Here is a 26,052-nt window from a genome sequence, read left to right as displayed (position 1 = left end):
TCAAACCTCTCTAGCTGCATGCTCTCACTCATCATCTCAATACCTCTCCAGCTCCTCTCAGCTCCCTGCTCAACCACTCTCTAACAAGCGCAAACTACTCAGCTCCTCTCTGGCACAAACAGGCTCTCCGCTCCTCTCTAACAAATATCTCTATGCGCTCCTCTCTAACAGAATATCTCTGTGCATCCATCTCTGGCTCAAATATCTCTGTTTAAGCTGGCTCTCTAACAAACAGGCATCTCTGGCAAACAGGCTCCTCCTGGCACAAACAAACTACAAACCCTCCTCTATCCCTCTCTGTCCACTCTCTGCACAAATATCTATTAGGCTCTGGCTGGGTCTCTAGCTCGGCTGAACTCTCTAAGCGCGCTTAGATATGCGAAATAAATCGTCTAACACGAATATGCGATATGTGCGGCAGGCAATATGCGGCATAGCAGATACCGGCTGAGCAGATAATGGCGCAGCAGATATGTACAATATATAATATTCGCAAACACTTATGACGAGAATATATATACGCGATACGGCTGAATATGCTACGGAATATGCGAGCAGGCGAATATGACATAATATCTGCTCAACAAAATGCAACCATCTCTGGCTGAAACTTAGGCATGCAACAGATATATGCTAGCAAATATCCTGGCTGAAACAATATCACAAGCAGCATCCATCTGGCCTCTGGCTCCTGTCTCTGGCACAAATCATCTCTAACAAATACCTCTAACAAACAGTCTCCTGTTTCATTGAATCCTGCTCACTCTGTAAGCCAAATCTCACAATATCTCAATAAATAAGCAGGCATGCGAGCTTAGATCTCTGTGCAAACCATGCGAGCAGATATACTGGCTAAACAAACCTCTGTGCACAAATGCTCTGTCTCTCAGCTGACAAATATGCAAGCCTCTCTCTGGCTGAGCAAACCATCTGGCTGCAGCTCAGGCTCTCTGGCCAAACACAATCTCCTGGCTGTCATCTCCTGGCTGGAAACAAATGTGGCTAAATACATCTCTACTCCTCTCTGCTCACTCTCTAGGTAAATATGCAAACAAGCAGAATGTCTAAGCTAGCAGAATATGCAGCTTAGGCTCTGGCACAGGCTGGATATAAACAGAATATGCTGGCTCTCCTGGCTGAATATGCACAACAAGCAGAAATAAGCCACATCTCTGTTACAGAGCAGACTCTCCTGGCTGGCTGGGCATATGCAGCCAGGCCATCATCTCGCAACGACAAATAACAGTATGGCGCAAACGAATATGTGGCTCCAAACAATATGCAACAAAATATCTTAATATCTGCGCAACAATATCCAACAGCAATATGCGGCGCGAGCAGGCTCTCTGGCTAAACGGCCCCACATTCAATACGGCGCAAAAACCGCAATGGCCAATATCTACGCATCCTCTCTAACTAAGCTTCCCTCTCTAACTCACTCCTCCTCTATCACTCCCTCTCAGCTTTCCTCTCAGCTCCCTCTCCAGCTCCTCTCAACTCCTCTCTGTCCCTCTCCAAACTCCTCTCTAACTGCGCTCGCTCTCCAACCCTCTCTAACTCGCTCGCTCTCCAGCCAGCTCGGCTCTCTATATTTCGCTCGCTCTCCAACTCGCTCAAGCTCCTCTGACTACAATATGCAATAACAATAACATCTTGATCATGTCTGGCTGGTACGAATATGAAGCGACGGTATATCGGGCGTATGGCGAGCGAATATAAACCATCTCTGGCTAAACAATATCTAAACTACAATATGCCGGCGCGATTGATATCTCGGCAGAGCAGACCGCTATACGATATGTAACGAGCGAATAAGTTATATGCTCTCCTGGCTGCGGCAGATACTAGCTCCCTTAGCTCTCTAAGCAAATATCTACTTCAAACTCCCTCTCTATTTCATCCTCTAACTCATCCCTCTCCTTCTGTCCTCTCAGCTCCCTCTCAACTCCCTCTCAGCTCCTCTCCAGCTCCTCATCAACTCCCTCTCCAGCTCCCTCTCTAGCATAACAAATGTCAGCTCCACTCTTCTAACAAACAAATCTCCAGCTCCTCTCTAGCTAAACTCAAATCTTCCCAAGCGACAAATATCTCAAGCAACAAATCTCTGGCTGTTTCAAATACTCAAACCTCTCTGCACAAACAAAATATCAGCCAAACAAATATCATTTCAAATACTCTGGCTTCAAGTAGGCTCTCCCGGCTGGGCTCTGGCTGTTTCAGCTCTCTGGCTCACTCTCTGGCACAAACAGGCTCTCTGCTTTCAGCTGGCTCTCTAACTGGGCTCATCTGGCGAAATATAAAACTTAGAATATGCAAGCAGATATCTGTTTTCGAAATATCTGGCTCAAACAATATGATATCTTATATAAACTGAGCAGAATGTCTGGCTGAAACAGATATCTGGCTGGGCAAATATGCAAACAGATATATCTGTGCAAATACACTCTCTGGCTGAAATATCTGGCTGGAAATAAATCTCTGTGAAGCCAACTCTCTGCTCCTCTCCAGCTCCTCTCCAGCTCCCTCTCCAGCTCCATCTCTGCTGGCCTGGCTCTCCTGCTCTCTCTAGCCTGGCTGGCTCTCTGGCTGGGTTATCTGCAACAGCTCGGCTCTCCTAACAACTCGCTCTATAACTGGCTCCCTCTCCTAGCCCTCTCTCAGCTCGCTCGCTCTCTGTGGCTCTCTATTTCAAGCTGCTCTCAGCTCCCTCCTCTACTTTAAGCTCGCTCTCAGCTCCCTCTAACTTGGCTCTCCAGCTCCTCTCTAGCTAAATAAAAATCTCTGGCACAAACCATCTGGCTGGCTCCTCTCTGGCACAAACTATATAAGCAAACGGCTCTCTAGCTGTTTCAGGCTCTCAGCTCAAACAAATATACTTCAAACAGGCTCTCTGGCTCCATCTCCTGGCTCCTCCTGGCTCCTCTCTGTCCTCTCTGGCACAAATCTCTGTGGCTCTCTGGCTGCGCTCTCTGGCTCGCTCGTCTCTAGCTCAAACTCGGCTCTCTAGCTCCTCTCTCTAACTAAACAACTCTCTGTTGGCTCGCTCTCTGGCACAAGCAAAAATATAACTCCTCAAATATATAACTCAGCTCCCTCTCTAACTCCCTCTAATTCTTACTCGCTCTCTAGCTAAGCTCAGGCTCTCTAGCACACAAACTCTCTAACAAACTCTCTATTTCAACAAGCTCTCTAGCACTCGCTCTCTAACTCGCTCGCTCTAACTCCTCTCTAGCATAACAAATTATACTAAACAATGTAACAGGCGAATATACAAGCTAGGTAAGAATATGCAACAGACAAAATCTGGCGCGAGTACTCTGCAACAGTTCATCTCCTGTGCAAATATCTATATAACAGCGAATATCCTGGCTGAGCGAATATATGACCACGAGTATGTGAATAATATACTGACAAATATCTAACCATCCTCTGGCTGAATATGCAAACAACTCTGGCTGAAACTCCTGCAGGCAAACAGGTCTCTGGCTGAAACAGAAATGTCTAAAGCCATCTCCCATGAGCAGATGTCTGTCTCTCTGGCACAGAGCAGATCTCTGAAGCAAGCCAGTGCTCTGGCAAGCAAATATGCAAGCAAGACAAACTCTCCTGGCTCAGGCAATCTGTACTCAAATAACTCTCCTCTCCTGGCTCCTCCTCTCCATCTCGTCGACATCTGTTTCATGCGAATATGCGGCGCAACGAATATGAAACAGATATGCAAACGAGCAGATAATCCAAACAATATGCTGGTAGTAAAATATCCGCGCAGATATGCGGCGGAGCAGATATGCTACGCGATATGAAACGATAAAAATATCTAAATATCCGGAATGTGCCGAAATTTCAACGAATATGCAAATTATATGCGAGCTGGCTCAAATCTCCTCAAACTTGACTCAAGTCTCTGGCTCATTTCAATCTCTGTCAAACTGCGTCTCTGGCACAAACAAACTCTGGCTCGTGTCTCTCTTTCATGGCTCTCTAACAACAGGCTCTCCTGGCTTGCGCTCCCTCTCTAGCACAAATCACTCTCTGGCACCAAATACACACTCTCTAGCTCGCTCCTCTCCTAGCTCACTCCTCTCTCTCTGTTCCTCTCAGCTCCTCTCAGCTCCCTCTCAGCTCCCTCTCAGCTCCCTCTCATCCTAAGCTCCTCCCCTCTTAACTCCTCTCTTAACTCGCTCGCTCTCCGGCAGCCTAGCTCTCTATTTAAACACCCTCTCATCTGCTCTCTCAGCTCCCTCTAGCTGGCCTGGTTCTCTGGCTTTTAGCTGGAAATAACTCCCGGCATTCTCTGGCAAAAACAAATATAAAAATGTCTCTGGCTGGCTCAAATCTCTGGCTTCAGCAAACCTGTGGTCTCTGTGATTCTCCTGGCCTGAAATCTCTAACATTCAAATACCTGGGGTCTCTCTCTAGCTGCATTGGCTCTCTGGCTCGCAAATATAGGCTCAAATATACTGGCTCAGGCTCTCTGTGCTCCCTCTCTAACTGCTCCCTCTCTAACTGGACTCCCTCTGCTTCGGCTCCTCTCCAGCTCCTCCTCAGCTCCTCTCAATCTCCTCTCCAGCTCCCTCTCCAACTCCCTCTCAGCTCCTCTCTAACTTTCATTTCGGCTCTCCAGCTCCTCTAACTCGCTCATCTCCAACTCCTCTCTAACAACATCTCCAGCTCGCTCGCTCTCCTAGCTGAAACGGGTCTCTGGCTGCCAAACATCGGCTCCTCTGTGGAAACAGAGCCTTGCACATTCTCGGCTGGGCTCTCTGGCTGAGCAAATATCGGCTGGGTCTCTGGCCAAATCTCTCTCCCGTCCCTCCTGTTCTCTGGCACAAATATCTCAGCACAAATCTCTGGCCGTCTCTAGCTCGGCTCTCTAACAAACAAGCTCTGCTCTCTCTCTGGCTGGTCCTCTCTGGCCATCATTTCTCATTTATCCTTCTGTGGCTCTAGCTGTTCCCATCTCTATGGCTCCCTCTCTGCTTCATCCTCTCTGGCTCCTCTCCAGCTCCCTCCCAGCTCCTCTCCAACTCCTCTCTAACCAGCACCAAATCTCAACTCCTCTCATGCAAGCTCAGCTCTCAGCTCCTCTCTCTTCGCTCCCTCTCTCAACTAGCTCCCTCTCTAATAGCTCCTCTCCTAACTCACTCCTCTCCAGCTCCTCTCCAACTCCTCTCAGCTCCTCTCCAACTCCCTCTCAACTCCTCTGCGCTCTCATCCCTCTCTAACTCGCTCGGCTCTCCAACCTCCTCTCTAGCTCGCTCGCTCTCAGCTCCTCTCTGGCTGGCTCACTCCTGGCACAAACCATCTCTGGCACAAACCATCTCTGTGGCTCTCTGGCTGGCTGGCTCTCTGGCTCAAACAAATCTCTGGCTCCCTCTCCTAGCTCCATCTGGCACAAACAAGGCGCTCTGGCTCTCCTGGCACAAGCTTGCGCTCTCTAGCTGGCCTGGCTCTCCTGGCTCCATCTCTAGTTAACAAATATGCAACGAATGCTCTGTTTGACGAATATGTAACATTGAATATATGGCTACCAAATATGAAGCCATGCTCTGGCTGGGCAAATATGCGGCAGATATGCAACAAACAATATGCAAGCAGGTATGCTCCTGGCGCAGGTATCTGTTTGAAACAATATGCAACAATATCTGGCTGAAACAATCATACCCTCTACAACTCAAACTCAAATCTCTAACTCTCGCTCTATAACTAAGCTGCTCTAACAAAATAGCTCTCTAACTCCTCTCTAACTCCCTCTCTCTCTACTTTTCATCCTCTCAGCTCCTCCAACCTCCTCTCCAACTCCCTCTCCAACTCCTCTCTAACTCGCTCGCTCTCCAACTCCCTCGCTCTCCAGCTCCCTCTCTAACTGCTCGATATCGGCGCGAGCAGACTCCTTCTGGCGCAAACGATGTCTGCAACAGGCAAATAGCATCGGCGCAGATATGCAACAAACGATATGTCCGGCTCCTCTCTGCTAAACAATATCTGGCTGGCTCAGATCACTCTGCTGCGCAGGCATGCTCCTGGCTGGAAATATCTGGCTGCAGAGCATATATGGGCGGCTCAAATATCTTGGCGCAAACCATGTAGGCAGACAATCTCTAACTGGCTCCTCTCTAACAAATCCACTCTCTATCTGGCTCCTCTCTACTATCTCCCTCTAGCTCCTCTCCAGCTCCTCTCCAGCTCCTCTCCAGCTCCTTTCCAGCTCCCTCTATAACAAACAAATCTCAGCTCCTCTCTAGCTAAGCTGGCTCTCCAGCTCCTCTCTAACTACTAGGCTCCCTCTCTAGCTTCATTTCCCTCTCTAACACAAATCACTCTCTAACAAACTCCCTCTCTAACTGCTCCTCTCTAACTAAACTCCCTCTCTAACTCACTCCCTCTCGCTCCCTCTCAGCTCCTCTCCAGCTCCTCTCCAATCCCTCTCCAACTCCTCTCAACCCTGCGCTCTCCAACTCCCTCTCTAACCACAAACCTCTCAGCTCCTCTCCTAACTAAGCTCAAACTCTCCAGCTCCTCCTCTACTTTTAGCTCGCTCTCTAACAAGCTACTCTCTATTCATTTCAAGCTCTCTAGCTCGCTCGCTCTCTGGCTGGCTCTCTGGCTCGCTCTAATAAACTCCCTCTCTAACTGGCTCCTCTAACTCGCTCCCTCTCTGGCTCCACTCCTCTCTAGCTCGCTCCCTCCTGGCACAAACCCTCTCTAGCTCGCTCAAACTCTCCCAGCTCCTCTCTCCTGGCACCACTAGCTCTCCAGCTCCCTCTCTAACTCGTGCTGAATATCAAGCCATCACAACGACAAAATCTCCCGGCTCAAACAGAATATAGAAATGTCACTCTCTGGCTGAAACAGATATACAGCTTTTAAACAGAATATCTGGCTGAAATATCTGCTGAAATACTCCTGTGGCAAATACTGGCTGCACGATATCAAACCTCTCTGGCTGAAATACCTGGCTGCGTCCTGGCACCAAATATGCTCCGAAGCTCAAACTCTCTGGCGCAAACAAATGTCGGCTCCATCTCTGGCTGTTTTCAGAATGCCTCTGGCTGGTGGAAATCTCTGGCACAAATACTCTATTTAAATCTCTGTACAAACCTCCTGGCACAAACCATATAACAAACAAATACAATATATCTCAAGCTAAGCAGCTCATCAGCCTGGCTCAAACAAACAAATACTCCTGGCTGTCACTCTCTGGCACATGCACTCTGTGAAATATGTCTAACAACTCCCTCTCTGCTCCTCTCAGCTCCTCTCCAGCTCCCTCTCCAGCTCCCTCTCTAAGCTCGCTCTCCAACTCCTCTCTAGCTGGCTGGCTCTCCAGCTCCCTCTCTAGCTCGCTCCTCTCTAACTCGCTCCCTCTCCTAGCTCGCTCCTCTCTAACTCCTCCCTCTCCAGCTCCTCTCAGCTCCCTCTCAGCTCCACCTCATCCATATAATATCACAAATTCCCACAGCAATATCACAAAAATATGCAAAGAGCGAATAATCGATGTCTCTGGCTGGGCGAATATCCTAAAATGTCGAAACGATTAAAATGTGCGGCAGGTAAATGTCGCGGCGCGAGCGAATATGTGAAGCAACAATATCATGACGCGAACAATATGAAACATTTTCAGAATATCCTGTGAAAAAGCAAAAATGTCTGAAACCAATCAAACAAAATGTAAACCATCTCTGGCTGGAAATATGCAAACAGATATGTAACACAAATCTCTGCTCCTTAGGCAGATATGCAATATCTGCTGAGCAGGTATATACTGCTGAAATAAACAGGCAGATATATGGCTGAAACAGATCTTGTAACAAATACCATCTGAAAAATAAGCTCTATTCATTTGGCTCTCTAGCTCGTCTCTAAGCACAAACTTAGGCTCTCTGGCACAAGCTCGTCTCCTGGCACAAATCTCCTGGCACAAACAGGCTCTCTGGCAAATCTCTGGCTCGTCTCTGGCACCAAACACGCTCTAGCTCCTCTCTGTCAAACAACTCTCTGGCTAGGCTCCTATAACTGGCTCAAATCTCTATTTCAGCTGTCTCTAACTCCTCTCTAGCTACTCTCCTCTAACCCTCCTCTCATCTCTCACTCCTTCCATCCACTCCTCCTCACTCCTCTCCTCACTGTTTTTTGCTCCCACTTTAATCAACTTCTTTCTTCTTTTCCTCTCAACTCATCTTTCTCTTAACAATCTCTCTCCTCCTCTCCACTCCTCCCCCCTCTCACTCCTTTCCACTCCCTCTCTACTCGGTCAACTCTCCAGCTCCCTCTCTACCTCCTCTCCAGCTCCCTCTCTCTTGGCTCCCTCTCTAACTCGCTCCCTCTCTAGCTCGGCTCCCTCTCTACTAACTCTCTCTCTCCCTCTCTTCTCCCTCTCTCTCTCCCTCTCAACTCCCTCTCAACTCTCCTCCTCTAATCCCTCCCAACTCCCTCTTCACTCGCTCCCTCTCAACTCCCTTTCCTCCAGCTCCCTCTCTAACATTTCGCGCTCTCAGCTCCCTCTCTCTCACTTTCGTCTCTAGTCCAGCTCTAACTCACTCTCTCTTTCTCTACTATCTCTCTGTACTCTAACTCGCTCCCTCTCTGTCCATCCCTCTCTATTCTCCTCTCTTCTCTTCCTTCATCTCCTCTCAACATCCTTATCCCTTTTCAGAATTTAACTCTCTGGCGACAACCAAATCTTAGCTCTCTCTCCGGTCGTATACTTTCGTCGCCCCCGCTCCTCTCTGGCACACCTCCTCTTGCTCTCTAGCTGCTCTCTGAATATCTCTCCTCTCCGTGGCTAACACTCTACTTTCTTCTCTGGCTTCTCTCAATCACTCCTCTCTTATTTCTCTCCTTTCTCTTTTTTTCCCTCTTGCACTCCCAATTCCCTCTCTAACTCCCTCTCCAGCTCCCTCTCCAGCTCCTCTCAGCTCCCTCTCTCAGCCCTCTCTCAGCTCCCTCTCTTTTCCTCTCCATCCTCTCTAACTAGTCTCCTCTCTACTCCATCCTCTTATCTCCTCTCTACTCCTCTCCACCTCCTCCTCGCTCCCTCTCTCCTCTTCTTTTCAACTTCTATATTTCGTCACATGCTCTCCACTCACTCTCCCCTATGTCTCTCCTTCAACTCTTCCTTCTCTCTTTGCATTCTCTGGCTCGCTTCTGCTCTCCTGTGATCCTCTCTCTCTCTAACCAAACGGCGCCTCTCTGCTCGCTCTATACTGCATCTCGGCTCTACTAACTCCGCTCTCTAACTCCTCTCCTGCTTCTCTACTCCTGCTCCTAATCTCTCTATCTCCCTCTCCAACTCCTCCCTCTACCCTCTCCAACTCCCTCCAACTCCCTCCTCCTCTCAACTCCCTCTCGCTCCCTCTCAACTCCCTCTCCCTCCTCTCTTATCTCCTCAGCTCCTCTACGCTCGCTCTCCACTCCCTCTCCTAACTTCGTCGCTCTCCTCTCTCTCTAGCTTCAGCTCGCTTAACTGCGGCTCTTCAATTTCTGCTCAAACAATTCTGCTCTTGGCTCGCTCTCCGCTTCGCTTCTCTGTGCTCACGCTCTCTGGTGTTCTCTGGTCGCTTCTCACAATCTCTCTCTAGTGCTCCCTCTCTGCTCTAACCTCTCTGCTCTTCCTCTCCTCTCCAACTCCCTCTCCAACTCCCTCTCCAACTCCCTCTCCAACTCCCTCTCCAACTCCCTCTCCAACTCCCTCTCTAACTCGCTCGCTCTCCAACTCCCTCTCTAACTCGCTCCCTCTCTAACTCGCTCCCTCTCTAACTCGCTCCCTCTCTAACTCGCTCCCTCTCTAACTCGCTCCCTCTCTAACTCGCTCCCTCTCTAACTCACTCCCTCTCCAACTCCCTCTCCAACTCCCTCTCCAACTCCCTCTCCAACTCCCTCTCCAACTCCCTCTCCAACTCCCTCGCTCTCCAACTCCCTCTCTAACTCGCTCGCTCTCCAACTCCCTCTCTAACTCGCTCGCTCTCCAACTCCCTCTCTAACTCGCTCGCTCTCCAACTCGCTCGCTCTCCATCTCCCTCTCTAACTCGCTCGCTCTCTAACTCGCTCTCTAACTCGCTCTCTAACTCGCTCGCTCTAACTCGCTCGCTCTCTCGCTCCCTCTCTAACTCGCTCCCTAACTCGCTCCCTAACTCGCTCTCTAACTCGCTCTCTAACTCGCTCCCTATGTCGCGCTCTCTCAATTCAATGAGCCTAATTGGCATGGGAAACATGTTTACATTGCCAAAGCAAGTGGAATAAATTATTTTAAAAAAGTGAAATAAACAATCAGAAATTAACAGTAAACATTACACTCAAAAAGGTTTCAAAAGAATAGAGACATTTCAAGTGTCATATTATGGCTATGTACAGTGTTGTAACAATGTGTAAATAGTTAAAGTACAAAAGGGAAATAAACATGGGTTGTATTTACAGTGGTGTTTGTTCTTTCCTTGTGGCAACAGGTCACACATCTTGCTGCTGTGATGGCACACTGGGGTATTTCACCTAATAGATATGGGAGTTTATCAAAATTGGATTTGTTATCAAATTCTTTGTGGGTCTGTGTAATCTGAGGGAAATATGTATCTCTAATATGGTCATACATTTGGCAGGAGGTTAGGAAGTGCAGCTCAGTTTCCACCTCATTTTATGGGCAGTGGGCACATAGCCGGTCTTCTCTCGAGAGCCAGGACTGCCTAAAGCGGTATTCAGGTATTCTGACACTGTGTAATCTCTGTTTAGGGCCAAATAGCATTCCAGTTTGCTTAGTTCTTTGGTAAGTTCTTTCCAATGTGTCAAGTAATGATCCTTTTGTTTTCTCATGATTTGATTGGGTCTAATTGTATTGCTGTCCTGTGGCTCTGTGGGGTCTGTTTGTGTTTTACGTTGTCTTTCTATCCTTCTCTCTATCAAGGCTGGGTAGTTTTCTTGCTGGTCAGGTCATAAAGTCAGGGAATCATGGCTAATAATAGAGCTGGGCGGTAAACCGTAAAAAACGATATACCGGTATACATTCACGGACCGGTTTGGATTTTTATTTCACCTTCAACAACGGAATTTTAATGTTTTAATGTTACATTAAATAATTCAGTAATGACTCAAAAAAACTATGGCAATCATCCATTTTCATCGCCAGTAAGAAACTGCTAACAGCTGAGAACTGCTAGGTAACTTTCTAGCACAACAAGTCAACAACTTCGGGAGGGCAAGTTGCCAAATAGACCCCAGTAAATCAGCGGACTACCCCTAGTGGTGAAAGTAAGAACTGCAATTGAAGCAGAAAATATACAGTCGAAGAGGGAAATGATTATTCTCACAAAGGACATTTTCTTTTAAACGAAATAGAGGCATACTAAGACAAAATAAATGTGACACAGTTTGTAAGAAAATAAAGAAATTTGTGAAAATGCTGGAAGTTAATGCTGGAATTGAAAAAATAACTATGCAAATAGAAACCATTGGTTGAGTACCAGAGTGAGGCTACAAAAGAGGATTTTGATTACTATGCAATGTTCTACAAATAGGACTACTTCACTGTCAGTTTTGTCCTCCTAATATTTTTAGTTGACGTTTGGTTGAACAGCAATCAGAATGGAGATTAACACCACTTACAATTCATTTGTTGCCATGCATTACCGATAAAGCATATTTAGAAGTTTATTCAGAAACATCAAATATTTAAAAAATACAGTGATATGATATTCATGCCATTTCACCCAGCCCTAGCTAATAAGCAGGAATAAATGCTGAGCTGTTTACTTTCTGGTTGCAACAGAGGATCATCCCACTGTATGCATCCACAAAGCATTCCTCCCACTCACTCACTCCCCTGTTATGAAACTGATTACACTTCTCATCTTCAGCTCAAACCAACAGATGATTCATGTGTCATCGAAGCATAACACACACACACACACACACCCTTTCACCATGTTTATATTGGCTTTTGATGAAATCAAAGAATGATTCAGGGTCAACCACAGTGATGCAATCTAATAGCAGAGAAAGAAAACCTGTAACCACCAATGACACACCAACAAGTAACCACACTTGCTTTTATTGGATTGTATGGAGCAGGACAGGGCTGATGAGTCAGACAGACCAGGGGAGATGTAGCCTGCCTCTGTCATGGTGCAAAATCTGGTTAGAAAGGGTCCAGTTTACACATAGCCCACCCTCTGTGGATACGGCACAAACCGGATGCATCTGGTTTTCAGGGGAAATGGAAAGAGAGCCTGTGTCGCGACTCCCCGCTTTTGGACGTTAAAAAGGCTATACTCCATCTTAACTCCTCCTCCACATTTACTGGAATGGATCAACAGTACAGAAGAGAACCTCCCCCAACTGTTTTTTTTCTTCTAGTCAGGTCCAGAAAGAAAGAAACGCTGTTCAGGCTACGTTAGGTTACACATAGCCCAGATACTGGAGTTGAAATGCTAGACATGCGAGATGCAGAGTGCTAGCAGGCTGGGCTACACCACCCCCTCTCCCCTGTTGCCATTAATCTAGAATGACCTTGGACCTATTGGTGTTTGAGTAGGAGAGTTAACCCTTTACGAACACACACCTTACAGAGGGTAATCATAGGGCCTGTGTATAGGACTAGGGGCAGAGGGTTGGAGGGGAGAGAGAGGGTTGGGGGAGAGAGAGGGTTCGGGGAGAGAGAGGGTTCGGGGAGAGAGAGGGTTGGGGGAGAGAGAGGGTTGGGGGAGAGAGAGGGTTTCGGGGAGAGAGAAGGTTGGGGAGAGAGAAGGTTGGGGGAGAGAGAAGGTTGGGGGAGAGAGAGGGTTGGGGGAGAGAGAAGGTTGGGGGAGAGAGAAGGTTGGGGGAGAGAGAAGGTTGGGGGAGAGAGAAGGTTGGGGGAGAGAGAGGGTTGGGGGACGGGGTTTGAGGGTTCACCACCTTCCAGTCTCATTGAGATCCAGACTGAGACGGAGGGCAGGCAGGGGGGCTGTTCCTTTGACCTTCACCCATACAGAGCACACTTCACTGCAAAAGACGGATGCCTCCTCTGTGTGTATGTATATATGTGTGTGTGTGTGTGTGTGTGTGTGTGTGTGTGTGTGTGTTTGTGCGTGTGTGCACTGTGAAAAGTGCTGTGACAGGATATTGAAATCAGCACCTGTGTGAAACCAGTCGAGCCACCAGTCAGCTGTGGTCTGTGACCTGGAGGGTGGAGTTAGTGGGGAGGGGAGCGGTCAAAGGTCAGGGGAAACTGACTCTGCTTTGTGCAAAACTACACAGGAGACACATATCACTGTAAAATGGGACGACCAGCTAAGCGTTGCACTGGGAAACTAGTGGAAACACAAACCAACTTTGTCAAGCCGTTATCAAGTGAAAACTCCAACCAACGCTGTTCAGAAATAGTTGATATTGGAGTGTTAAATCACATACAGCTCTTTGGTGTGCAGTGTTATAAGTGTTAGTCAGACAGCTCTGTTGACTCCCTGACATCTGGTCTTTTGCCGGCTGAATCTCACCGCCTGTCATCATCAGGGGACTGCCATGACTTACGAGAGAGAGAGAGAGAGAGAGAGAGAGAGAGAGAGAGAGAGAGAGAGAGAGAGAGAGAGAGAGAGAGAGAGAGAGAGAGAGAGAGAGAGAGAGAGAGAGAGAGAGAGAGAGAGAGAGAGAGAGAGAGAGAGAGAGAGAGAGAGAGAAAGTTCCCATTCTCTAGGGCGATATTGAGTGAATGGCCATTGCCAGAGGGGGGTGTTGAGTGTGTCCGAAGGCCTCGTCTTCCATGGATTTCATTTAGTTTTATTTACACAAGGAAATATATTTCTATATCAGCCAAACAACGCTCTTTCTGTCCTTCTTGTTCTTTCTTCTGTTGTGAACCTTTCACATAACTAATAGTTTAGATCACTTCATACTGAAACAAGTTTATAAGCAACAGCAATAAGACCAAAAAAATTAAACAGACACAGAGACTTTAGAGACAGACACAAAACAAGGCAACAGTAAACATGTCATCCCCCACGAATGACGCAGCACCCCCACTTGGGCCAAAAAGTGACAATTATTCAAACTTATATTGCGTGGATCAATGAGAGAGAGAGAGAAAAAAAACTATCAAGTATTGTTTCCCCTCGCTGGAAATCAAAACTTGATAGCTCACAATGGACGGGATGTCAGAGAGTGGACTCCACTGCCTGATAGGTAGATGCATTGATATAAAACAGGATTTATTTCTATGAACAGACGAGGGACAGTTATAATGATAGTAGTTATAATGATAGTAGTCACGCTAGACTATACTGATAGTAACATAATGGTCGATGTCAATGAATTGACTATAAAATATTCACATCGATCCACTGTTGTCTATCATTTACACTGATGCAAACGGTCTCTCCAGTAGGCATGTAAGACGCTACTAGGGCATTTAAAATTATTTCACTGTTTGAGTACTCACCTCAGGCCTTTATGGTAGAGTGGCCAGACGGAAGCCACTCCTCAGTAAAAGGCACATGACAGCCCGCTTGGAGTTTGCCAAAAGGCACCTAAAGACTCAGACCATGAGAAACAAGATTCTCTGGTCTGATGAAACCAAGATTGAACTCTTTGGCCTGAATGCCAAGTGTCACGTCTGGACGAAACCTGGCACCATCCCTACGGTGAAGCATGGTGGTGGCAGCATCATGCTGTGGGGATGTTTTTCAGCGGCAGGGACTGGGAGACTAGTCAGGATCGAGGCAAAGATGAATGGAGCAAAATACAGAGAGATCCTTGATGAAAACCTGCTCCAGAGCGCTCAGGACCTCAGACTGGGGCGAAGGTTCACCTTCCAACAGGACAATGACCCTAAGCACACAGCCAAGACAACACAGTATTGGCTTCGGGACAAGTCTCTGAATGTCCTTGAGTGGCCCAGCCAGAGCCCAGACTTGAACCCGATCAAACATCTCTGGAGAGACCTGAAAATAGCTGTGGAGCAACGCTCCCCATCCAATCTGACAGCGCTTGAGAGGATCTGCAGAGAACAATGGTTGAAACTCCCCAAATACAGGTGTGCCAAGCTTGTAGCATCATACCCAAGAAGACTCGATGCTATAATCGCTGACAAACTTGCCTCAACAAAGTACTGAGTAAAGGGTCTGAGTACTTATGTAAATGTCATTTTTAATACATTTGCAAAAATTTCTAAAAACCAGTTTTTGCTTTGTCATTATGGGGTATTGTGTGTAGATTGATGAGGGGAAAAAACTATTTAATCAATTTTAGAATAAGGCCGTAATGTAACAAAATGTGGAAAAAGTCAAGGGGTTTGAATCCTTTCCGAAGGCACTGTGTATTTAGCTCATAGTAGCGCTGCAGCAGGGGGAGGGGCGTATAACCTTGTGATAAAGCTCGCTCTCCCTGAGGTGCAACACTGAGTCAGAGAATGTCCAAAATGTGCTGTTGTTCCCCTTTAAGACAAAAAAAGCTCTTTACCGGACTCGCTTTTCAAATACAGTTAGATATCACATTTTGTGACCTTGTAGGAAGCAAATCACTCCCGCATTGCTAACCAAAATTTGCTATAACTGGCCTAGTAACTCACTAACTAGCAAATAATATCAACAAATGTGCACACGCGGCTACAAGTGGCTCTGCTCTGTGATCTCAAATGTGCATCTAGACTACTCTCCAACTGCAGGTGATGGAAAGATGCGCTCCTAAGCCCAGGAGTGAAAGTAAGGTGGTATTGTCCGGTAAAATGTGAACCTATCACAATGAATCCAACATGCCCAAAAAACTATAGGCTATTACACCATTATTTAACTTCACTGCATGTCAGCCGCATTAAACATTTGCGAATTGACTGGAAACTGGGTGGTATACGCTCCAAATTGCGTTGTGGTTTGAGGAGAACACTTACATTTTGTCAAGGCGGAGATGAGTGGCCGAGACCAAGGCACGCTGACAATCGCAGAATTTCATTTCAAAGCAGAGAGACCTAGCCAGGCATATCGCAATATTTAAAGATACAAATTGTGGAAAAACTGTTTGGAAAGCAAATGGCTATTGCTGTAAAGAGATGACAATGAAAAGACCCCAATCTATCTTTTAGTTATCAAAATTCTTAACTTAATTGAGCGAACAGTAGCCTATTTTATTGGCCCCAGCGGAGAACATCGGCCATATCCCCGGTGAGTATGCATATTCAATGTCTTTATCATTGGGTCAGTGCCACTTTTGTTTGTTTTGGGACAATCATTTCCTCCTCCAGGTTAGATGGACGTGTCACGCCCTGACTCAGGGGACGCTTAAATGTTGAGTCAGGGTGTGTATATTCTTTGTTGTGTGTTTTCTATGTTTCGATCTAGTATGTGTAGATCTATGTTGGCCGGTGTGGTTCCCAATCAGAGGCAGCTGTAGCTCGTTGTCTCTGATTGGGGATCATACTTAGGCAGCCTATTGGCACTAGTGGGTTGTGGGATCTTGTTCCGGGTAAGGTTCGTTGTATGTACAACCTTAGGACTTCACGTTTGTTTGTTGTTTAGTCGTGTGTTTATTCAGTGTAAATAAACATGTACGTATATCACGCTGCGCCTTGGTCTGACCCGTCATTAGACGAACGTGACAGGACGTCATATTGTATTTGTGTCTCCCCTTTTCGTAGGCCGATTATATGGATTAGACAACATTGTTTTTATTGATCTGTTTGTCAATTTTTTAAGTATAAAAAAAAATGCGTGCTCGCACTTGGGTGTCCCGTAACGGTATGAAATTAAATCTACTTTCACCCCAGCCTACAACAAAATCACCAACTCTGTCTTGAAGTTGGATTTGGTTTGGTTTGTTGCTTTGAAAGGGATTAATGCCAATTTCCACAGTAGAGAGAAATGTTTCTGTGTTTAAAGCAAGGTGTCACGACTTCCTCCGAAGCTGCCTCCCCTCCTTGTTCGGGCAGGCTTCGGCGTTCGTCGTCACTGGCCTTCTAGCCACTGCCGCTCCATATCTCATCATTCCATTTGTCTTGTCTTGTCAATTACACACACCTGGTTCATATTCCCCTCATTAGTACGTGTTTAAGTGTCCCCTCTGCCACCCTTGTCCTTGTGGGTGATTGTTCATTGTGAGGATTAGTAGCTCGGTTGAGCTAAGTATTTTGTTTTGCTGGGGTATTTTCCCAGTGTGCATGTTTGTTCCAGTGCGCCTGTTTTGCGCACTAGACTGGTTACGCTGGATTACAGAATAAACTCTGTGTACTGTGATTTACCCTCCTGCGCCTGACTCCTTCAAATCACGCATCACACAAGGAAACATTTTAGTGAAGTTCAATCTTGTGTGTCTCTGCGTGGGCTGGCAATCTTTCTGTATGTTACTGCACCAGGAACTGCACGCACACAGCTTAGAGGGATCATTGGTCTGTCTCTCTCTCTCTCTCTCTCAGGGCTGGGTAGTTTTTTCCCCCCTAGTCAGGTCACAAGGTCAGGGAAGAGCCAAGGCCCTAATCATGGCTAATAATAGGGTTACGCTGTAAAATGTAAAAAACAAGATTCTAGCACAAGTCAACAACTTCGGGAGGGCAAGCTTGCTAAATAGACCCCCGGAAATTGTCTGACTATCCCCTAGTGGCGAAAGTAACAACTTTGTGTGTAACATGTGCTTCATCCTGCCTCCATAACCACCATGCTTCTGATTACCACCGACGATTATGGATAAACTGTCATGAAAATAAATAACCGTCATAACCGTTGTTGTACTATTATTATTTGTATTATTTTTTTGTAGAACGAACAACTGATTTAAGATGGGATGGCCGAGCATTAGTGCGGTTGAGTCCATTTCCATGGTAACATGGACTCTTCACAACATGATGAAACTTTGTTGCTTCTTGCTGAAAAAAAACAAGGTGTTGTAGCAAATGAGTCTTTGGTTGCCTAGGAAATGCCCCCCTTCCTGCAGCAGCAGCACACGCAGTCGGGGTGGAGGAGAGGAGAAAATGTGCGTATTTTGGAAGACCAATAACTGCCATCTAAAATTCCATGACCGTCACGGCCCTAGTGGCAATATGTCACAGCGTTGACATAAATAAACTACATTCACATATTTACATTTTAGTCATTTAGCAGACGCTCTTATCCAGAGCGACTTACAGTTAGTGAATACATTTTTTTTTTATACTGGCCCCCCGTGGGAATCGAACCCACAACCCTGGCGTTGCAAACGCCATGCTCTATCAACTGAGCTACATCCCTGCCGGCCATTCCCTCCCCTACCCTGGACGACGCTGGGCCAATTGTGCACCACCCCATGAGTCTCCCGGTCGCGGCCGGCGGCGACAGAGCCTGGATTCGAACCAGGATCTCTAGTGGCACAGTTAGCACTGCGATGCAGTGCCTTAGACCACTGCGCCACTCAGGAGTACAAGGGACACTATTTCCATTCACTTAAACAACTACATCAGAGTCAATAACTGCACGACCAGAGATAAGAAAACAAAGCATTTCACAACGAACCAGCCAAAGATCTGCCCCAACCGTTCCACTGGACTTATTTTTGTTCATTCACACGTTCTTTACTTATTTTTATCAGCTGTGTTAGTCTGTCTGTCTGTGTGTGTGTGTGTGCACCTCCTGAGTCCTTCCTTTCCTCTGTGCAGAGAGGCTTGTTTGGGCTTGTTTGCAGGACACAGTAACCCAGTGATACAACCATGAACTGAACTGAACACTTTTACACAACTGTGCTCGACACACTGCCCTAACAGAAAAACCCAAGTGTGACAGCTGGTAGGGGAGGTGGAAGAGGAGAAACCAGGCCAATGCCCTACACTTACTATGAAGACACACACATAGAGAGAGAGAGCACCCCTCCCCCACATAGACAGCTGCTCCAACCTATCTATAAAACATTTTGAATAAAAAGGCTCTTAAAAAGCGTCCTTCCCAGACCTCATCTGTTATGTAATAGTGTTATCTATCAGAGCGCTGACGGGTCATGTCCCTGGACAGACACAGCTCTCTCTCTGACTGCTGCCTGTGTTTGGACCGCTGTGTGTGTGTGTGTGTGTGTGTGTGTGTCACAGCAACAGAGAAAACAGCCTTGAGCCCCTCTCGCTCTGCTAGCCACTGAGTCACACACAACAGTACAAACTACTGAGAGAAAAACATATCAACATACACACACTGGTCTGTCTAGCCACTCAGAGCGCATGCCTGGCTTACTGATACCAGGTTGAAACTGAGAAAATAGATATTATAAAAATTAAAAGTAAACCCTTTTATCTGAATCTGAGACATGGATTATGTCGCAGTAGTCAATTTCACCTGGACATTATACTGACTTTCAGTTTATAAGGGGGGTGGGGGTCTGAGGGAGTCGATAATTCCATAACCTTTTATGTCCAATCCATGACAGATGCTTCAGATCCAAGGAACCAATCTTTATGAACACAATATCCTCTAGTATGAAAGATCACACGCTCAACAAAGTGAAACATGGGTAATTTTTTGTAGCATTGAATGAGTGAACTGCTTGGATCTCAATGTTAAGGTAAAGACCACATTTAGTGTGGTTGGCCATGGTGAGCAAGGCAGTGATACAGGTAATTGATATCATGTACATTGATTTGTGCATGGATTAATATAGTGATTGGTTCATAAGCTATTGGTCTCACTATCAGTGAGAGCAGTATTTGTTTAGGTTTATCAGTCAACAGCAACATGACCATCATATCTTCCATTCTCACTCACATGATTGGGCAATCTTGACCTTATTCTAAAACTTCAACCCTCTGAGAAATTTATTTTACGTCTTGAGAATTTTCCAGAACTATTCTGATTCTGGAACACTGGAATGCTTTCTAATAATCCAACAGCGGTCATCTGACCAAGCCTCCCCACGACATTTATGCCCAAACCACGGGATAGTTTGAACCACCACAAGGTTAGAGTCAATTCCATTTCAACTCCAGTTTATTCAGAAATTGGGTTTGGATTTGAGGTGGAAACACCCAATTCTTAGAGCTATTTTCAATTTCAGAAATTCTATCCCCCATTCTATGCCCCATTTCATCTGGACCAGGACTGGCATTGACCCAACTCTGGGTGAAGCAGCAACCATGCCACAGGTAATAACCATATTGTTATCCATGTAGTACTTGGTAATAACTATGTTATAGTGTTGCACGGTATACCGAAACTTCTGTACCTTTTCGATACAAAAAAATATGTACATTTCGGTCCTAGAATTTTTGTTACGTTCGGTACTTCTGTCAAATGTGTCTTACGTGATTGAGAGGATCAAGTCTGTGTCAGCATAGTCCCTTTATAGCGCAAAGAGCAAAGTACCTGCTCCACCTACTCATTAATTGCTAGAGCTGTGTGAGTTGCATTAGCTCCCCAGTCCCCACTCATGCTGCACAGAAGTTTACACACCTGAATAATGCAACACGGCATGTAGAAATGTTGAAACTGTTCATTACTGTTCACAAAACAACGTCAATATAGGCTAGAACACTTTTACAATGCAAGATGAAACTGGTAGCTTCCAGATTTAATTGTAGGTTAACTTTCCTTGCTAGCTTACAGCTGAATTCACTATTTTGGTACTTTGTTTGTGATAATATGCAAACCATAACACAAAATATGCTGATTTCAAAGCTGACTGGCACCAAAAACGTTATTAATTCACTTTGTCTCCCATGCCACCAAAACCTCATTCATTTCTTCGTCTACCTTTGCCTCCCGTCTGGTTTCCACTAGATTCCAAAGCCACAAACTCAGATTCCACAGCCACATTCTGCCTTACAAATGAAGCAAATTACGTCTCATTTCTTAGAGACAGTGCAAATTTTTCGAAAAGAAGAGATTGCTTCTTCCATGCAAATGTTGTTAATAAGTACAATAAAATAATACAATATGTTCTCTTAGCAGTTTCCAATAAAATAAGTCTTAAATGGAAGGGATTGTTTGTCATCTGTAGCCCCATGAAATCAGCTAAAACAAGCTCAATAACTAAATGAATGCACACACTCCTATTGAATAATATGCATTTACCTGTATTGTGTATAGACCTAGGCTACATCTTGATTTACCCAGTTTATCAATTGATGTACCATTCAAATACATTATTACCATTATGTTGTTTTGTAGTTAGATTGGTAATTGATTCAATTAATGCATACATACATGGCTGTCTCAAAAACAATTACAAATGTTTTCAAATGTAACGTTCGTTATATTGAACTCAAAGATGCCCAACGATTGAACAGAGTAGTAGCTGAGTTTATCTGTCTGGATCAAGTGCCATTTTGTGACTTTTTTTGTGGTATCATTTTTGGTATCGTTTTGGTATTAAGTATCATGATGGTATTGAGTATTGTGATACTAAACCTGGTATCGGTATCGAAGTCAGAATTCTGGTATCGTGACAACACTACTATGTTAATAGCCATGTGGTCCCTACCTGCATCGGGGGACAGGTATGTGGGAGGAGGGGTGGGGGTTTCTTTCCTCAGGTGGAACTTGATGTCTGTTTGTTTCCTGGCAACCACCGGGCACCAGCGGGGTCCTCGCTTTCGAGTGCATGTGTCTGTCCGGCTTCTGCTCGTTCAGGATCAGGCAGTGAGTGGGACTGCCGTTAGTAAGGACCCCAGTTAGACCGCTGTTCCTCTCATCTGCCTCGCCACCACAACCCATCTGAAGGATAAAGAACAATTCACACACAGCAGAGAAATGGTTGCAGTCTCAGAACTGTTATATTGGTGCTTTTTGCTTCCAAGGCTTGTAGTAAAAATAGATAATAGAAGGTTAATTACATAGTCCACACTTTATTTTGGTACACTTTTGGGAAAGGGACGTTGGTTGGTGATTTTATGTCCCAAAAAATAGAAGCTGTGTCAGTTTCACTAAATCTGTCCAACCATTAGGAGGCACTGACAACTAGAATCTATAGCCTACTGTTTAAATTAGGGTTCCCCAACTGGCGGCCGCGGGTGATTTTATTTGCCCCCCCAAGTTTTCTGAGCAAAAGTAAATAAATAAATAATGACCAACGTCTTGTAGCATTCACTAATAATGACCAACGTCTTGTAGCATTCACTAATAATGACCAACTTCTTGTAGCATTCACTAATAATGACCAACTTCTTGTAGCATTCACTAATAATGACCAACGTCTTGCAGCAGGCATTATATAAAATGAACACAGGTCTCATAAACAATCTCTCAAGCACAAGCCCACGTGCTAGTGAGTAGCCAGCTAATCTTTATAATTAAAGTCAACTTGGATCTATTTGCTAGCTAACGAGGTAGAACAGTTGAATTGTTATGAACACACCCTTCTGACCGTCTCCAACTGTTAAAAAGCATGCTAGCCTGTCCACTTTGTTCAGATGTTGAAATCAAGTGGCCTACCTTAATTTCTCAGATTGAGAATGAGCTGTTAATTCCTTATATAATTGTGTTTTATGCTCATTGCACATTTATAAAACACAGACTACACAGCTAGTATAACAGTCTGTGGCTAAAATGCTTCTAGCGGTACCCGCTCGCGACAGAAACTGAGCATTCATTTTGCAGAATCAATGTTCATTGATACTCAAGTTTGAATAGGGTCTGCTCTTCGCGCAATTTGAGGAATTGAGACATAAAAAGGGTATTGTTAGAAAAGTTAGGTTCCCGTCTATTACAGTAAAATAATGTCTCAATGAGTTTCAGTGTCCGTATGACCGATTCTGTTGGACCAAACCTCAAATGCAAATCGTGATTTGAAACCGCTTGTTGTCAGAGAGGAAGAAGTGATCTTTCATCTTTGTTGTTGTGAGTGGCAGGAGGGGTAGGATCTTGGTGTGTGCTATCCGGGATCCTTGGGACATCTAGGCCACTCCAGGACCTTAATGTGCTTCTTCTTGAGCCACTCCTTTGTTGCCTTGGCCATGTGTTTTGGGTCATTGTCATGCTGGAATACCCTTCCACAACCCATTTTCAATGCCCTGGCTGAGGGAAGGAGGTTCTCACCCAAGATTTGACGGTACATGGCCCCGTCCATCGTCCCTTTGATGCGGTGAAGTTGTCCTGTCCCCTTAGCAGAAAAACACCCCCAAAGCATAATGTTTCCACCTCCATGTTTGACGTTGGGGATGGTGTTCTTGGGGTCATAGGCAGCATTCCTCCTCCTCCAAACACGGCGAGTTGAGTTGATGCCAAAGAGCTCCATTTTGGTCTCATCTGACCACAACACTTTCACCCAGTTCTCCTCTGAATCATTCAGATGTTCATTGGCAAACTTCAGACTTCCCTGTATATGTGCTTTCTTGAGCAGGGGGATCTTGCGGGCGCTGCAGGATTTCAGTCCTTCACGGCATAGTGTGTTACCAATTGTTTTCTTGGTGACTATGGTCCCAGCTGCCTTGAGATCATTGACAAGATCCTCCCGTGTAGTTCTGGGCTTCCTCACTGTTCTCATGATCATTGCAACTCCACGAAGTGAGATCTTGCATGGAGCCCCAAGCCGAGGGAGATTGACAGTTATTTTGTGTTTTTTCCATTTGCGAATAATCGCACCAACTGTTGTCACCTTCTCACCAAGCTGCTTGGCGATGGTCTTGTAGCCCATTCCAGCCTTGTGTAGGTCTACAATCTTGTCCCTGACATCCTTGGAGAGCTCTTTGTTCTTGGCCATGGTGGAGAGTTTGGAATCTGATTGATTGATTGCTTCTGTGGACAGGTGTCTTTTATACAGGTAACAAGCTGAGATTAGGAGCACTCCCTTTAAGAGAGTGCTCCTAATCTCAGCTCATTACCTGTATAAAAGACACCTGGGAGCCAGAAATCTTTCTAATTGAGAGGGGGTCAAATACTTATTTCCCTCATTAAAATGCTAATCAATTTATAACATTTTTGACATGCGTTTTTCTGGATCTTTTTGTTGTTATTCTGTCTCTCACTGTTCAAATAAACCTACCATTAAAATTATAGACTAATAATTTATTTGTCAGTGGGCAAATGTACAAAATCAGCAGGGGATCAAATACTTTTTTCCCTCACTGTATAGGTCAGAATTTTTTTTTATTCAAAGATTTTTTTAGTTTTATAGTCAAATGCACGGCAAGGGGTGTAGATATTAGGGGGGACAGTAGACGGGCTGTCCGAGGGGTACTCTGCATTAACTGCAATTCTACACTCCTGAGTGGCGCAGTGGTCTAAGGCATTGCATCGCAGTGCTAACTGTGCCACTAGAGATCCTGGTTCGAATCCAGGCTCTGTCGCAGCCGGCCGCGACCGGGAGACTCATGGGCGGCGCACAATTGGCCCAGCGTTGTCCAGGGTAGGGGAGGGAATGGCCGGCAGGGATGTAGCTCAGTTGATAGAGCATGGTGTTTGCAACGCCAGGGTTGTGGGTTCGATTCCCACGGGGGGCCAGTATAAAAAAATATATATATGTATTCACTAACTGTAAGTCGCTCTGGATAAGAGCGTCTGCTAAATGACTAAAATGTAAATGTAAATGTACACAGTTTGACTTATCATGCCTCTCTTGAGGGGTATATGGAGGGGTATTTTAAAAACACAGTATAAGTGGAAGGCCTCCCAACCACCACTAACTTTCTGCATTTCAACACATTTTGTCATGGGGCAGAGATAAAAATTTGCAGTTTTATAATGCTATTTTACACATTTTGTAATGAGTCTGATTTTTGGGGGGGAAGTTTTAAAGCTAATATCCTGGAATTCTAAACATTTTGCCATGGGGTAGAGAGAGAAATGTGCTGTTTTATAGCTCATCTCATACTATTCTTCACATCTTGCCATGAGGATGAGAGAACATTTGCACTATTTTACACTATGTTGAGGTAAAAATCTTATATTGCTTGTATGGATGTCAACCCCAATACATGTTCATGTCATTGTCACCAATCAACTGGATTACAGTAAAAATTTACTTTGAATACCACCACCAATTTCTCTATGCTAGCTATGTTACCAGATATACAAACGGGAGTTAGCATTTAGAAGTCCAGTCACTTCTTCACAACCTGAAAATGGACTACTTCTAAATGTTATGCAGTGAAAATAGTCAAATATATTTCAATCAGACTTTAGTAACCACATTGTGGGTCTGTTACAATACATCAATCATGACGGATTTTACGAATATCCACTTTGTTAGATCGGATTTGTTGAATGTGCGCCACTCCAGCATCCTTCTTCTATCCCCTATGGTCTGTGTTCCACTGACCTCTTTACCGCATTTATTCCAACACAGAAAAGCTGCTTTTTAACATACTTATTTAAAATATTTTGGAAGGGAAACTATTTCACTCATAATAACTAGGTTTCCATCCAATTGGCGACAGATTTTCATGCGAATATTCAAAAATCTGCATAAAGACAATGTGCACATCTTCCCACTAGTGATGTGTTTCCACACAACTGACTTGTTTGGGGATAAAAATGTACTCACTTAAGTTTTCATGTACCGAATAAAAATCTCAAGTTCAATGCGTTTCCATCACATTTTCAACTCTACCAATAGTTTTGTCACAAAAACTGTTGCGTTAAATAGAAAATGTGCCTACTCTGGTCTTGGCACGTGCACTCTAACCAACAGCTCGCAGATACAGTGCGAGAAGCTGTGCTGGTAGGCTAGTCTCTATGATGAGATTATTATGGATAATGCCAAGACTGTGCAAAGCTGTCATCAATGCAAAGGGTCGCTACTTTGAAGAATCTAAAATATATTTTGATTTGTTTAACACTTTTTTGGTTACAACATGATTCCATATGTGTTATTTCATAGTTTTGATGTCTTCACTATTATGCTACAATGTAGAAAATAGTAAAAATAAAGAAAAACCCTTGAATGAGTAGGTGTGTCCAAACTTTTGACTGGTACTGTATATTTTTTCGATTTGAAAGATATTAGCCTATTGGGGGGGAAGAATCGACCTGTACGGAATATTGGGAGGGACATGTCCCCCCATCCCCCGTGGCAATTTCACCTATGATGCACAGGATACAGCATGTGTAAAACAGTACAGTGAAATGCTTATATGAAATTATTATAACAGTGACCGCGGTAATTTGGCTGACTTAATCATGTCCAAATCATCTAAAAGTATCTCAAATTGAT

General features: G+C 45.1%; 1 protein-coding gene across 2 annotated transcripts in view; it reads right to left on the bottom strand.

Moving 5' to 3' along the window:
• The window catches only part of LOC121545322 (zinc finger protein 704), a 99,865-nt gene that overhangs the window by 72,072 nt on the left and 1,741 nt on the right, over positions 1 to 26,052 (bottom strand). For both annotated transcript variants that reach the window (XM_041855739.2, XM_041855740.2), the window contains exon 2: positions 21,385 to 21,617. In XM_041855739.2, coding sequence (XP_041711673.1) covers positions 21,385 to 21,617 — 233 coding nt within the window. The remainder of the gene's footprint in view (positions 1 to 21,384; positions 21,618 to 26,052) is intronic.

This window comes from Coregonus clupeaformis, chromosome 30, assembly GCF_020615455.1.
Source record: "Coregonus clupeaformis isolate EN_2021a chromosome 30, ASM2061545v1, whole genome shotgun sequence".
Lineage (NCBI taxonomy): Eukaryota > Metazoa > Chordata > Actinopteri > Salmoniformes > Salmonidae > Coregonus > Coregonus clupeaformis.
The sequence above is the reverse complement of the archived record's forward strand: the minus strand, read 5'-3'. Positions and strand labels throughout refer to the sequence as shown.